This window comes from Varanus komodoensis, unplaced genomic scaffold (genome assembly GCF_004798865.1).
Source record: "Varanus komodoensis strain SLA01 unplaced genomic scaffold, ASM479886v1 scaffold2, whole genome shotgun sequence".
Taxonomy (NCBI): Eukaryota; Metazoa; Chordata; class Lepidosauria; order Squamata; family Varanidae; genus Varanus; species Varanus komodoensis.
Window position 1 is genome coordinate 34,562,587 of NW_025335568.1, and position 16,896 is coordinate 34,579,482.

The 16,896-nt window shown below is 39.6% G+C and overlaps 1 protein-coding gene across 1 annotated transcript in view; it reads right to left on the minus strand.

Moving 5' to 3' along the window:
* The window catches only part of TMEM255B (transmembrane protein 255B), a 73,261-nt gene that overhangs the window by 25,803 nt on the left and 30,562 nt on the right, over window positions 1-16,896 (minus strand). The window contains exon 4 of the mRNA XM_044428547.1: window positions 5,044-5,133. Coding sequence (XP_044284482.1) covers window positions 5,044-5,133 — 90 coding nt within the window. The remainder of the gene's footprint in view (window positions 1-5,043; window positions 5,134-16,896) is intronic.

A 16,896-nucleotide genomic window follows, 5' to 3' on the forward strand; every position in this document is an offset into this window, starting at 1 on the left:
GGGTTGAAAAATATGATTTTCAAGCCAGTTTTCATAAATAGTGAATAGTGCCTTAGGGATTTTTTCTTCGACAGTAGTGCCACTCAACTTGATTTTTCCCCTATTTATACACCAAATATTCTATTACGATGGAACGCTATTGAGGACAGTAGGTCTTGTGCCCTGATAAGAGAGTATAGAAATGCAACCCTAATCCTGTCTACCTTTTCATTTAATATTTAACAAATCTATGTCCATTTGTTCAAATGAAAGAATGGGAAAACTCGAGAAAATATGCTGCTCGTAAACAGGGGGCATATGCCACTCACTCTACAGGGTCTAGTTATTTCAACATTAAAGAAACACTAAGGTATCTCATTAAACTATCTTCTGCTTATGTGTTCTTTGATTTCCAGTAAAAAGGTTCAAACTGCATTTGTGTTAACTTACTTTCTGCCTGAGAAAAGCTCAGTTTGCCCTTATATTATTTTCTGTTACCAACTGAAATGGCCTTCTAGCAAACCCTAGTGGCCAATTTAACTTGGAGCCAATTCTTTTCTACACTGTAATATGCAGAAGCACCCACAGAAGGATGCTATTAATAGTATAAAAGGGAAAAGGGATAGTCATCAGTTCACATAGCTAGAGACATATTTTCAGAATGAAAATATACCAGGACAATCACACACATATTTTAAATAATAAAGCATGTATGTCTTTTTGACATTAGTTTTAAAGCATTATCACCTATTCCTGAAGTGCTCTTTCAACAACATTTAAAAACTCAGAACTGGCCACATAGCTTTAAACGAGTTAACTAATGCTATTTTCCCATTAAGGATGAATCATTCTAATTTAATTTTTTAACAAATTACCATATGAGCCAGGCAGTTATATTAATGACTCACTCATGATGGAAACGATATTAAAAACAATTAGCTATGATTCTGCATCATGCAGAACCATGAAGAAAGGAAAATATGCCTAAGACTTTCCTCCAGAGCAGTTTGCTAATTTAATTGAAGGGAGGCACTGCATATTATTTGACTTCAGTTTCCTATTACCTTACCATTTATCAAGGGAATTGTCTCTATTTTTACAGAAAGGTAATAAAAAGTATCATTTTCCTAATAATATTGACTTTTCTTAAAATACATTAACATATGTAAGGGGACATATGTGAGCAGGAAAGGTGCCTGACTGAAGATCTGGAAAAATGAGATTCACTCTGAAAATAAAATCCCCTTAGTGTTAAAATTAGCATGCTACATACATCATACTCTGATCCATACCTCCATTTTAGATCATGTTCTACAATTCCGAAGGTGCCGTAATAACGGTAAACATTATTTCTGTGAATTTCCTACTATTCTAGAATAAAACCACCAGATGGCACCATGGAATTCACTAATTTCTCAAAAGCATTCATAGTAAAAGAAAGTCAACTTCTAAGAAGTTCCACTTCACTGAATACACCACATTCAGGTTTTTGCTGAACCCATTAAAAAGAATTCACAGTGAATGACATTGGAAGGAGAAGAATTAAAGGTTTCCAATTTGCTTACTAATTAAGTTTTGTGGTTCTCAAGCTACAAAGATTAAGCACAGGATATATGCAAAGTTTCAGGAATGCATAAAGCAGATAAATATATTTTTCAAATATTCATTTATTTAGAGGATCAAATTTTAACTCTTGTTAAAGAGATCTTGTATCATAGGACGGCATACAAAAGCTTTTAATAAATAACTACATAATAAATAAATAAATCTAGTACTTAAATTATTAGATTACCAAGGACTGTATGTGTTTGGGCCTCAAAAGGGAACACTGACATGTATGCCTGACAGACAGTATGAAGTTCTTCAACTGGACAGACCAGATATAAATTCCAGAAAATGTCACCTACTGTCATGATGCTGTAATTCGCCTTCTCTGCCCCTTGTTGGCCATCTGCACTGAAGTGAGATTAAATTATGTGACTTTTTTTGTCACACAGTACAACTTACAGTGAGAGGGAAAAGAAACTGGACTGAGTGCTTTTCTACATGAGGATGTTAATTACTGTATCTACTGTACTACTGTTTCTGTAGTGGACTGACAGCCAACCTCTACACAAAGATGTTTCTTTCCTGCTTCCGCACTACATAACCTCTAGGAGTGCCCCAAATGGACAAGGAGAACAATACCATTTTCCCCATTCTAAAACAAATCCACATTTTTGTACTTAAAATAAAGGAGGTGCTCTGAAAAAATAGAAATGAAATGGGAGGGTCATGCTGTTACCTAAAGGATCTCTAAACAAGCATTAGTAAGTTATCACACGCAAACCACAAAAGCCTTGTGTAGAAAAGCTTAGAGTGCCAAGTAGCTGTTGTAAATGACTGAGAAAGTGACTGGTAGAATTACTAGCTTAGGTTTCAATGGGTCTTACTGTGTTTTCGATAATAAGTGAGAGGGAAAAGTTATACATCCTCATTAGAGGACACTGATGGAAGGCCAGCTATAAATATTTGAAACAGAACTAAAAATAAACTGTAAGAAGCATGTTCCTTCCAGGAAAGGTTTTGGCAGCCTTCATCTGGAAGATTGGAAGCGGTTGTGCCCTTTTACCCCCATCGTCTTGACTATACCCAAGACAAAACATACTGTGAATACCCAGAGAGCTTCAGCTGTTTGGCTGTATAGAAATAAAATAAAATTGATGATGATAGAAACTGGTTTCCTACCTGGTTCAATCCTTTCTACCACCTCACTTTGCTCCTCTCACTTCAAATCATCCAACCCATGAATATTCAAGCATTAACTTTCCATAAACACAGCTGTGCTTCTAAAATAACAGGTATAAGACCTGCCTGGATATTGCCCTCCAAACCCTGAAAGCTCCTAGCCTACAATCCCCTTGCTTAACTCAATACCACATGCATACCTTTCCAGACTGGCTGGCACTACCTTTTCTCCTAGCTTAGTTACCCTCTCTGGTTTCTTCTCCAAGCTCATGTTACCTTCACCTGGTATTCTGCCTCACAGTTGCAATAACGGCAGGCAGATTTCTATGTAAGCCACCTCTGGTCGTAATAAGTAAATGCGGAGCGTACGACCAGGATCCCTATGGGGGGAATCAAAGTTTTCCATTTTATAATGGAAAATGCTCAGTTGTGGATAGCATCTCTTTTTAAGCCTTTAGGTGAAGAGGGGTCACTTGGAAGGTTGTTATTCTTCCCCAAGCCATAGAAAGAATTACAAGGTGAAAGCAACCCTTTTCTCTTCAGCAACAGGAGAAGAGGGAGGTTGTTTTTGTTTTGCAAGGGTATCGGGTTGCAGTGTGTAAGGGCCAGCTCTTGTGCCAGGTAACAATATCCATTCAGCAAACATGATTCACAGATAATGGATTCCTGTAATGTCCATATTCTTTCCAAACTAATATAATTACAAGCTACTTCCAGCTGTATTTATTTCATTTGATTCAGGCATCGTACTTTTTTTAGAAGGTGAAGAATGGCTTCAAATGCAGAAATGAAGTTAACACAGCAATTTAAGTCTGTGTTATAATTTCTCAAACAAGACGGGGTATTTAAATAAAGCGCTTTTACATCCATTTCTAATTTTATAAGTGCCTCTCGATGGAGCTTTCCATTAAGAGAAGTGTTTCTCTCCTGAATGGGACAAACCATGTAGAAATCTATCGGTCGGTCGGTCGGTCGGTCTACCTACCCATCCTTCTTCAAAGATATCTTTCTTTTAAAATAGTGTTTTTGCTGAATTTATGCCATTTTCAAATGTAGTGACAAATGATTTCCCCTCTATTTTATCTTCTCCTTTGAAACCAAAACAAAACTGAAAGTACCTTATTAAGTAGAGAATGTGACAAATGTTCATTATTTTTCTTTTTAAAAGCAAGAAAGAATGAGAACAAATTATCTGCATTAATAAAGACACTCAGTGAAAAAGATTTATTATATCCCATTTCCACCCCTTTCTAATGCAATTGTGACTGCAATCCAAATAAAGGGCTTATGTTATATTTGACATAGTGCTCCATTACTATACTGCTGTCCCAGTGTAGATTTCTTATAAAAGTCATGTTTGGCTCATGCTAAAAAATACTGTTCTGGGAAACACTGAGTCTCTGCTTTCCCATATTTTCTGGACATCAAATAAGATATAATTAGAGTCTTTTGATAGTCCTTTGTGGAAGTGATTGGATTTGTTGTTTCTCCCATTCATTAAGCTTCAAAAATAGTTTAAACAGATACAGTGCACTGTCTGTCTCCACCTCTGGTTCATCTAACCTGCCCTGTTGGTTCATCTGTAGCTGTTTCACTCTCTCAGATTCAAAAAACCACCCAACCATTTCACAGTAATAAAAACCATGTACCAAAAAGGTCCCAGTTTCACTCTTAACTCAGTGAGCAACCCTGCTGAGGTTATACCTTCTCTCTGCTTCAGACTGCCACCTGACCATGAGACTGACCCACCTGGCAGTGTGGTTGTACTTGGGATAATGTATTTTGCTGTGCTTGCACTATACACTCAAGCACCTTCTATGAATACTAAAGGCCCAGCTGCCCTTTATATGCTAAATCTGAGGCTGTTCTGAGGGGCTTTTAACACAGAGAAGTGGGGCACTCTTGCATGTATTAGCATGTGACTTGTTATTTGACTCCAAGTGCAGAGTTACAGAAGAGACTACCTCATGCAGAAGTGGATGAGCTAAGACCAAGAAATCATAACAGAAGATTTCTGTGGATCTGCAATGAGTAGAAGTCCTTAATAAATTCAACAAAATGTTGTGGCACCTTAAAGACTAACATAGTTGTTGTTGTTACATATTTATCATGTGGCATATGCATAATATGAAGGCAAGCCACTGGTTTACCCACCTCAATATTACTTACCCTAGTGGTACCAACTTTCTAGTTTTTCAGACAGGAGTACTTCTCAGCCCTATCTAAAGCTGCCAGATATCAAAACTGGGACCTTTTGCATGAAAGCAGGTGCTCAGTACGTGCCATAAGTATTTTCAAGTCAATAGAGGAGAAAGGAGTATCAAATAACATACATACTATGTGTCGTGCTGCGAACACACCATCGACAATTGCACAACAGAAAGCTGCTACCACTCCAAAGCTGATAAACACGATGGATGCTATCAACTAGAAAGAGAAAATGGGACAAATCATGTTTTCTATACAACTGTTGAAACTTGATTAAATTTTATTTATCACATATACCACCCAATTATCTGAATCTCTCCAGATACCTCACAACAATTAAACCATATGATAAATGATAACATAAAATTTAAATGTTTAAAATTATTGCATATAATCAAACTGAAAAAGCAAAGGAAAACTTAGCAGCAAGTCTGCTTAAATCTTAAATCTTTTAGATTTAAAAGCCAACAACACATTCAAAATTAGAAACTGAAATACTAGTGGAAATTAGGTCTTCACCGGGTTCTAAAACAATTGCTAGACTAGCCTCGTGGAGATTTCACTTCACAACCCAAAAAGGCCCTCTTCTTAATAGCCACCCACCTTACTTCTGCTGGTGGAGGCTTCTGGAGAAGCAAGCCACACCAAAGGAATAGCACTTCATTTGTTTCATGCATTTATTTCATCATTCATATTATATCAAAGGAAGCAAAAATTCTAGCAAGTGCGGTTAACTTTGAACACATGCGTAATACAGTCCATCAAAAGATTTTCAACAAACGCTATTTAAAACATTGCATTAAATAAGCCTGTAAATAGCTAAGAACATACCAAAGAAAAGTATCTCAGGAAATAATTCAAATCTGTAAGTGATCTGTGCAGACAGGGAGTGTGTAATCAGGGGTCTTCAATGTGGTGCCAGGAGTATCAATGTGCAAATGGACATGTCCCTTGGACCCTCCCCATTTTCCTCCCCCTCCCCATTTTCCTTTTCTTCTTAAGATTTTTCTTTTTAACAGGGAGGCTGGTATGCTTCAAAGCAAAGTGCTGAAACATCATGCTTATTTGGTTTCAAAAGAGGGATTTTGTGTTTGGGAACTGAGACCCTCAATCTCTGCTTTGTTGGGCAGATTACTTTTCTTCTAATCTTAGCAGTGCCTTCTGAGAAATAAATGTTTTGTACCTCACCATGCACAAAATGGTAGCCTTTTATGCATAATAACCCCACTCATAACAATCTTTTTGTGAGAGCACCCTCAGAATTCCAAATGTTCTGAACTCCCTACAAATTTAGACAACCCCTCACTCAGTCCATTCAATCTACCCCCCAGCACACAGCACAAAAGGGTATTTTATTTCATTGTTTATTTACCACATTTATACCCCATCTTTCCTCAAAGAAGTCCAAGGCAATATATATCATCCTCCTCATTTTATGGTCAATCCTGTGAGGTAGGTTAGGCAATGAGTCAGTGACTGGCCCGAAGTCACCCAGTGAGCTTCATGGCTGAGCAGAAAGTTGGAACTGGTGCCCCAGTCTCAATTCCAACCCTTTAACCACTGTACCGCATTGACTTTATAATGCTGAGATACTTTTTAACCTTCCCAAATAAATGTGTTGTAGATGAATATGAAAGACTTGCAAATATTGTGATGAGTCTTGAATGAATTCCTCAGAATCAGTAGCCTATTTTATTAAACAGGGAAAAACAACACCTACCTAATATGGTTATTGTGAGATAGGAGAATATAAAGTAGTTTCCCATTCATACTAAGTCTAGGACTAGTTCACACAATTAGCTAAGGCCTGTTTTACCCAACACAGCAGAATAAGGTGAATATCCTGGGAGTGGGGAGTTGTAACACCAGCTGCAATAAGGCTGCAGGCCTTAAATTTTTACAGAATTATATAATTAAAATTATGTAATTCCTGAATACAGCAGCAAATGGGCAAGACTTCATCTAAACAGAAGAGGAGCGCTAGAGTTGCTGTTTTACTTGCAACAGCTTTTTAAAATTCAAAACATTCATACCTCACCTGCAACCAAAAGTGGTATCATCTATTTTACTGCTTTATTCCACTGTATGTTGTAGAACTCACTGTTATTGAGTTGTATCTTCTTAAGCATGCTTCTATTTATTCATGATGCTGAATTAAAAGGTCCATACTTAAAAGCCATATACAACGATAGGCCAGTTATTTTTGTTGCTAAATATCTCTCTACCTATTAAGATAATCCCCAGACTCATTATTAAATACTGCTGTTCAAAACAGTCATCTTCTAAGAAATAGGAGTGTGTCCTTGGAAGGAGAGAGATTTATTACATGTTTAGAAAGAAAAGAGGAGGGCTGATAAATTTATTATTCCCTAGTAGTGATCATCACAAAGCTAACTCTTCTAGACCTAATCAGAGGCCAGTTCATACATTATTACCCTCTACATCTGGTGCCCTCCAGATGTTGCTACAACTCCATCTTCCAATACTGTGCTGGCTGGGGCAGATAGAACCTGTAATCCAAAGAACATGAAGAGTACTGTGTTGGGGAAGGCTGTGCTATGTAAAGCTTGTTTATCTGATGAGACCAGGGTAGGATTTTGGGGATGTGTGACTTCTCGCTGTCCTGAAGACAGGGAAATAAACTCATGTTTCTTTTCTGTATATTGCGAGACTAATACACAGCAGAATCGCTAGATAGGTTTAGTGCTGCAGTCCCATCCATATTACACTGCCTGGCAGAGTCATGACCAAGAAAACACATTTGTTACTATAGCAACTAATCAGCAATATAGGTTAATATCCTAGTAAAGGGTATGCAGAGATTGACATTCATTGCATCCTGTTTCAACTGCTGCTATCAGTATAGGGGCACCTGTTTTGTCAGCTCATAGCAGACAGTGGATAAGCAATTACCCATTAATTTACTGTGATACTAAGTCATATCTGCCGTGTGGCAGATTCCCCATCCCAATCGCCAATATACTGAAATGTGAGTTGTACCTCTACAGTGAAGCATTAAAAGACATGAGATCTTGCACGGGTGCCTACTTCTTTGCTATTAAGGCAGCTTATCGCTACAGTAGACTCCAAGTCTCGCAGTTTATGCTCCATCAACCTATTCTTTCCAAAGGTCGGTGGCTCAGTAATAGAACTGTTGTAATTGAGAGTTCAGTCAGGGGCTGTCATGCCAGACAAGATATGACTTTGTCATGGGTACTGGGTGTCCATTATTCATTTATGCCTATTCTAGCCAGAGCACTTGCAATTGTGCCAGAGCACAATTACAGTGGATTTCTAGTGAGAAAAGATGTGTTTGTAATTACCCTTCTGTCAAATTACTCCTTGTAGGAAACGGACAATATTTGTAAGATCATTTAATTATATTTTCTTTAAAATGTATAAAGCACCTCACTTGCTCAAATAGTCATCCAGATAGTTTAAAAATGTAAAGACTGCATTTTCCACTGTTCAGGAGACCAAGGGCAAAGTGATGATTTCTAATGGATTCGTCTGCCAAGCCAGCCACAATCCAAGATGGTATTGGGAAAGCAGGCATTTCAAGTCAGGGTACTTTAATGTAGTACCCTGGGACAAAAGATTTTGAACACATTCCTTTGTACATAGAAACAGCGCGAGTCAGAAGGGGCCTCCCGGGCCATCTAGTCTGACCCCCAGCTCCAGTCGGCTCCACTCACGACATGCCCACCATGTGCATGTCCAGCCTATCTTTGAGCACCCTCACCGATGGGGCCTCAATGACCCTCTCGTGGGAGCCCATACGTAATGCAAATGCCTGAGGGAAATTATTTTCATAGCTTCTATATAGCCTGAAGTGCCTGATCTTTGAAGTGCAGCAAGGTCAGGCCTGGTTGAAATCTGGATGGGTGATCTAAATGTTGTGAATCACCCTGAGAGCTTTGGCTACAGGCAGTATAGACATGCAGTGTAGCAGCAGCAGCAATATCTGAGCCACTGTGAAAAGTAATTCCAGTGCTGGGACAAAAGGAAACACATTGGCAACTGACTCAAGAATACAATTTTGGAGACGGGCAAAAAAGCGAACTTAGAAGCATTAGTAAACCCAGTCTAGTTTGGCATCAATTTTATGTTTTAGCTGCCTATGAACTGGGGCATTGGCTTAAGCTCTGGAAATAAAAGGAATTCCCCTATTTCTCAAGGAAGCAAGTGGCCATCCATATAAGTTAGTGATTTACTGTCACCATCTGTAATATAAAGCTGGTTTAGGAATGGCTGCATGATAGTTAGGTAGACTTTTGCTAAACAGAATGCTTAAGAGCATGCTTAACTAAGATAAAACCTAATGTTCATGTGGAAAGTCTACAGTGAGAAACAGTGGTGGTCAATGGCTTCAAACAAATGCAGCTTGTTGATTCGCCTTGTCTACTCCTTCAGTATTTCAAGTTAATAATGGCAACTTGTGACTGCTAGGTGCTGTAATTTGGATTTTTTTTAAATATGTAGTAAACTTGTAGTAAACTATGCAAATCCTTCTACAAGATATGGAAGGAAGGTATCCTCAAACTAGATCTCCCAACAAGCAGATTCTATTATTTTACCTCTGGGCTTCAAAGCTGCCAAATTCTGCAATGGCAGCTGGCTGAGCTCAAAGGGCATTCCTGCCAGTGTTTGTAATTTGCTTCATGGAGCTCTGTTTTGCCACAGAAATTGCAGAGCTGGGGTGAGCACAATGCAGACTGGGCTCATCATGCAGGGGTTCTGTTAAAGTTATGCTATACATTTGTCCTATGCAACTTGGATGAAGCCCCCTGCACCTTCCTGGAGTAAAAATACATAGAAAAAGATGTAGATGTAGCTGCTAGCTATACATTTAAAGAAACACCTGATTTGGCCCTGAGCCTTGCTCCTCAAAGCTACCATCTTCTGCAATACCTAAACTGAAGGCATAACCTTGTCAATACTTCTCTAAGTTGCCCTTCCAGAAAAATTAGAAGTCCTGTGTGTTTGGCTTATACCAAACCAGACCATCAGTCTGTCTAATGCAACCTGGTCCACTCTAACTGGAGGTGGGGGGGTGCTCTAAGGTCTCAGGCAAAGTTCATCTGCACCTCTTGCTACTCTTTACATATGTCTTTGGTGGCTAAGAAGGAAAAGAAAGTTGGATTGACTATCTAACTGGATGTGCTAATTTTAGTAATGCTGTGATTGCGTTAGGATCCTGCTGCTTTAGTGAAGCTTTTGGATTTTTGCTATTAAACTAGCAGGAAAGGTGGGCTGGTCCTACCATGAATAATGAGGAATCATTTGGCTTAGGTGGCAGCTATATGGGGGGGGGGCAAAGAATGATGCCCCCATCTGCTACCCTAAGCACAGGACTGCCTGTCACAATCACAGTAGCTCTGCCCAGCTCCTGCTACCAAGCACCAGTTCTGAAGCACAGCATTCAGAGGTGCTCCTACAGGATTTTCTGGAGTACCTCCCTATGCCATGCTGTGAGGTGCTTCCTTGAAGTGAGGTATTGTGAGAGCGGTGGCCCTGGAGAGTACTAGCACTGCTGTTTCTTTGCAGCAAACTCTATTTCCTCTTTCCCCTTCTTGCACTGAGAAGCAAGAAAGCCTCAGAAACCATGGGAATGCCTGCTGGAAAGTTAATAAGGGGTTGCTGCATTCAAGAAAGTGACTTTCCTGGGTGTCTGAATTGCAGCAGGCCCTTCCTTGGGGAACTCTGTCTGCAGTATTGGGTCTTCCTTACTTCCTCTTTTACCAATTCGGGTGTCAAGGGAAGTATTGGGTAGACCTGGAAAATAAGAGCAGGTGTGCTTTTGCAAGCCCAGTGAGGAAAGAAAGTCTTTAAAAACAAACACAAAACATGTTTGGAAATACAGGACAGATGAAAGGTACAAATGAGACCAGGTGTTTTAGTGGCATAACTCCTGAAGTAGAAGTCAAGAAAATGCCAAGCCTAGAAGTCATGCTGACTCACAAGCTTGTGGATTGTTGAAAGGAAGCAAAGGCTGGAATGAAAAAGACACAAGGTTTTCAGGGCTGGTTGCATAAGAGAAGTCCAGAACAAACACAGCAATGTCAGAAAGTTCAAGGACAGCCAGGGCTGATGCACATTATCACTCTATTGCAGGATCCGGGAGTTAATTGGTTTGCTTAAGGGTCTGTAATTAGGAATGCTGAAGTAGGTAGAAAACATGTCCTGCCCTCTTGCCACCAGTCTCCAGCTCTAAGGCAGAGGTTTTATTTGTACCCCATCCCAGTGATGCTACTGCTAACCGGAGACCGTTGTCCTATTGATTGATAGGAGTATATCCTACTGATGGGCACTTTGCTTCTTTTTAAAAGCAATGTTAGCTATTTTGATGAATGGCTTCATTGGAAGTCTCACTGTACTGCAGAAGCAGAGCATAACGTTCGGCATGATTCAGCCGGTGTTCAGGGTCGTCACGGCTGCCGCTCAGAGAAATGCAACGGCAGCAGAAGGCTGAGCCGTCACTCCTGAAGCTACTGCATGAACAGAGGAAAGCAAGAAAGCAGAGGGCTTCCATTGCTTCAATCAGATGTTAGCGTAACAGGAATTTCTTCAATGCCAATTACAGTGGTTGCATTTCCTCCAGCGGGTTTGGACCAGTGTACCATCAGGGCACTGGCTAGACCCACAACACATGCTGAACTTCTGTAAGTTGCTTCATCATGTGCCATCAGACCAAAGCTTGGGGCCATCCCTCCTACTTTACCTGTTAAAATGAAGAAAGTTTCAAGTTTCATTTCTGAGTACCTAATTTTCTTGCTTATACATTCCTGGATCTACTCAGCTTTAATATAAATATGCACAATATAATAGTCATAGCAACAGCTTCTCTGGCTTAAGCTCTAAGTAATGTTTTGACACTCATTTCTAATTATATGTATGAAATGATGTGCCAGTGTGTTGTGCTGCTAACACTGGCTCTCTCTTCCCTGTGATCAAGGAATCAGAAATCAACCATGGTATCACCTACTCTTTTCTTTTCCCCTCCTTCCTTAGCCATGGTTAGGAGCTAGGTCAACACCACTTTAATTCTGGCTATATATAACCAGAAGTCATTATTAACCAGGGTCTGAGATCATTCTTTAATAGCCGCTTCGAATCCTGGCTAAATGGGAACAGTGACTATTCTTGATTGCAGCTGCCAACCATGCAGTTATTGGTCAGTTCCTGGTCCTTATTTGTGGAAAAAACCCTCTAAGACAGGGTTGGGCAACTTGTTTCTCAACACTGGCCATGGCTAATAGGAGTCATAGGCCAAAACACGCAGAGGGCCAAAAGCCCTGCTCTAAGCATCAAACAAAATAGCTCTTTGTGAGGGATTGTGCACACAGTAACACAATTAACTCTGCCAGACTTCTGCATGGTAGAAGTCCCCCTGGCACCGTCGTTATTTGTTTTTCGGCACCAGGCTAAGACCTTTTTATTCAAACAATATTTTAACAATGTCTAATATTTATAGGTTTTAATTGTGAAGCCAGGGTGTTTCCAGGTTTTAATTGTATTATATTTTATGTATTGTATTATATTTATTTATTTCTGTGAGCCGTCCCATGGCTATATAGCAAGGGGACAGCATACAAAAACATTAAATAAATAAATAAATAAATGGTATCATTCCACCTGAGTTTTGTTTTGGGACAGAAATGGATGGAAGTGGAGATCAGGGACTAGTGTGACCTAACTACAGTGACTACTTTATAAACAGCATGCAAGAGTCAGGCAAGAGAGAGATAATGAAGAATTAGAGCTGAAAATCTATGTTGTGAAGAGCCAGCAAGAGGAAGCTTTGGTTCTTTAGACTGGTTGGAGGTTAGCACATTTGAATTAAAGTTCCCTAAGCCATGGTCTAGAAAGGATGACAGTCAGTTCTCTCGGGGATGTAGAGATGCTGTATTGGTTCTGAGGAGTATTGTTAAAAAGGAAATTTTCACAGTCTGCTTTTAAAAACTTGCTTCCTTAGTTGATGCCACTAAATCAGAACAATAAATTGTGACCGTATTTTGGTTTTCCAAATTGTTCAGTGTCAGCACTTTATGAAGAGCCTATTACCCATCAGAAAATTTTATGATGGGCTGACTTTGTAACTTCAACTATGAGATTCACCATCTGTGCTGCCTATAAAAATCTAACATCTGCAGGAATAAAACTGCATGTGCATATAAAAATGCATAATTACAGGGGCATGCAAATGACCATTTCTGCCTTATCACATTCTTGGTTCCATAGCAAGGGCAGAAATACAACTAAACCATTCCTCACATCTTTAATGTCTGAAAATTCTGATACAACAATGTCTGCTCCATTTAGCAAATACCTGAATTGGTCTAATGCAGATGCATATTTGTAGGTGCATCCCCATCTATATGACAATGAAATCCTAATTACTCTAGTTAATCATGTCACTTGATCCTAATCTTGCCTAATCTCCACCACTACCAGCACAGTTTGCTCAATGTCTTCATGATTAATTCTTCTTGTTGGCCACTAATGATCTCAAGCATCTCCTCTGTGTGTTTGGTGTTCTAGACTTGCCCCGTTAATACTGTGTTCATTTTACAGAATCTCATTTTCCTAGTTTGATGTTCCAACTGTTTGCTTCACAACCAGGATTATCCTCCTGAATCTTCAGCTTCTGAAAGTGGTTCTAACCTTAGCAACATCAGGAGCTCTCTGATGTCTTGCTTATTGTGATGGAATGTACTATTCTATCAATACACACCACCAGATGGAATGGCTATCCCTATTCTTGCCTGTATGTTGGCTTCTTTAAACTTTGCGGCCTAGGATCAAAGGGTGTGCCTTTTTTTTCAGCATCACCCAACAAAGATTCTAAAAGAAGATTACTAGCTATTCCTCCTATGTTTCTTGACAGAAGCTGCACGGTTCATCAGCAATGATCTCTTTCATTAAAACATGCAGAGCAATTCCATTATGTCTGTTGGTTTTACTCCCTGCTTGACTTTAGGGGCTACTGCTTTGTGTAAAAGATAGAGGTAAAGGTTCCCCCATGACTTTAAAGTCCAGTCATGTCTGACTCTTGGGGGCAGTGCTCATCTCCATTTCCTAGTCAAGGGAGCCAGCGTTTGTCGCAGACAGTCTCCATGGTCATTTGGCCAGCATGACTAAACACCGAAGTGCACGGAACACTTCGAACCCCACCGAAGTGGTACCTTTTTATCTTCTTGGGAGAGGGATAATGCACAAATGTACAATAAATTCCTATCTGATCCTTTTCCTTTGCTTATAAAGATCAGTGCAGCACTCTTTGCTTGAAGAACAGTCATTTATTCACTTATCTCAGAATTCCCATCTGCTGCCTCAGATTTTGTTGCTCAGATTTTGCTTCCCTGAGGTTGCTGATAGTGTGTGAGCTCATAAACAAGTCATGTTCTCACACTTTGTAATATCACTGATTCACTTCTGCTTATTTTTAGTTTACTTCACTTTTCTTTTAACTTTGGCCAAATAGAATGGCAAGGAGTGGTCATCTTAAGCTTCCACTGGTGATGTCACTTCCCTGCTCTTTTTAAAGAGGCAGCAGAGAGGATCACCCAATTGAGTGAGTGTAGCTGTGCAAGATGGTAAAGCAGTTTTTCCTAAGAGGATGCAAGTGATCAGTTTTATTTTATATTCTAAGTCCAATGTTTAACTTATCAGGAAAGATCATTTTCCTATGTGAAACTAAACATCAAGCAGATTTTTTCCTCTGCACTTTTTGCCAGCACTTGGCTCTTTGTTTAAGAAATGTGTGGTCTACCAGGGCAAATGCAAATCATCCATATATAGCCCAGTAGGGACCCAATAAAGCCTCTGTTTTGCCTGGCCTACTATTTGGTCAAGCATCTGACAGGCCACAATACAGATGAGTTCCAGCCCTGTGGTTAAATACTATCAGACTGAGACAGTTCCAATGAACCAGTGGAGAACAACTTGCATTAAAAACAGCACCAGCACAGCTTATACATGAGATCCACTGATGTGCACACAACAAACACGGGGCCAGGGAATTCGCTGGAGATTGCCTGCTGCCTTCTGTGAACTGGAGTGTGGCACTGCAGGTTCTGATTTTTCAGTTTGAAGAAAGGGGCTGAAACTTGCATGAGTTTCTGCCCTCACTAAGAACTCATCAGAAAGGGGTCTCTGAAAGGCATAAGGCAGAAAATGCCATGGTACTGAATACAAAACACAATTTTCAATTAGGAAGCAGCACTCCAAAAGTCATGGGGACCCACTTAATACTCCCTTAATTAGCATGAATAGAAACACTTGGTTAAGAATTATTACAGCTTAAGCATACCAAAAAAGCATACTACTCCATGCTAAAGAAAAAAGATGATAAAATTGTACAAATCAATTTGACAATATAGAACACCAATTGAGGTATTATGGGTATCAGCCAAGAACATGATTTCTCACAGAGGCTTCTTCACCGATCACAATATTCAAACACATTTCACTGCTTTAATTACAGTTCCCCTTGAGGGCAATAAAGAAAACAGCCAGAATGAAAGATAACATCTAATATTAAAGAACAAGATTTCAGAAGCCATCAAGACTGCTGTATTGCTATTATTTAAACATGACTTTCCAAACTCATTATTTTATTTGAAAACTCTGTGCCAATACCTCAGACATATTAAACCCCCTTAACAGAAATGAATTTCATGTGTGTAACAGTTTTGCCTAGACTGAAGTTGGTCCTGGAGGTATATTGGACTGTAATACCTTTGCTAATAACATTCTGTTCCTTTACTCTCCTGCAACCATCTTGTCCTCTGTAAGCTAGTTACAAGGTAGACAGTGCAGCACTATGTCAAATTTATGTATTTAAGAAATTCCTGTATTACCCAACAGTTTTCAGAAGCTCACATATAAAATGATGAAAATCACATTGCCAAAAGCTACACAGCAATCAGGTTTTTTTAAAACCTGTGAGAATAAAAAGGTCTTCACCTGAAATGAAATGGATAATCAAATAGACACCAACTGAGTTGCCCCAGAAAAGAGTTCCAGAGAAAGTATTTTAAACAAAAACAGTATCTTCTCAGTTGCCACCTGCTTCACCTGAGCTGGCAGAGGGACTGAGAAGAGGGCATCAACAGATGGACGTGGTAAGTTGATATGGGAAAAGTTAAGCACATTATTTAGAAATGCTCCACAGGTATGACATACTTTCAACAGGAGCAAAATTTGACACCCAGGGACTGCTCTTGGTCAGTCACACGATGTACTTGTTCAGGCTTCTGGACCACTGTCAAAGGCACATTCATGTATTGTACTCTAAATATGAAGTTACCAGAGAATGAATGACTGCACCAGAACTACCCTTAAGAGACTACCAAGAGCACATTTGGTGTGTAAGCTGGTGGAAGTTGTAATCCACCAAGCCTATACTGAAGGACACCATGGTCAAGGGCAATTATGAAGGCCACAGAGAGGTCCAAGAAAACCAACAAGGTTGCTCTTTCCCTGGTCTTTTCCCAGCAAAGGTCATCCCATCGGTTTCCAATCCAAAACCAGCTATTGAATGAGACTGTCCAGACAATCAAGTTTCATCCAGGAAGTTGCATGGCTGCTACCTTCCTGGCAATAAAGAGGGGATACCTGAAAACAGGTAGGGCTTGAATTCCTGGAAACACAGCTTCCACTGCTTCGGGACTTCACTGCTTTCAGCAAGTCAAGAGAACAGGTCATAAAAGTGAAAGACAATTTATTTTTTAATAAAATATTTGGCTAGTAAGCTCCATTTCAGGTAGAAAATAATGTGTGGTGTCTGAGGTCTGAACAAGAATAGCAGAGGTGCATCAACAAGAATTTCAAAACAATATGCTAGGTGCCATATACATTAAGATGTAGGAGAGTTATAGGGCTTTTTTCAATCTACACATACCTAAGATTGCTGGTAGTTGGAGGACATTTTTTCTGTCTAACCAAAGATGGGATTGCACCTTCAAATAGCTTAGATTT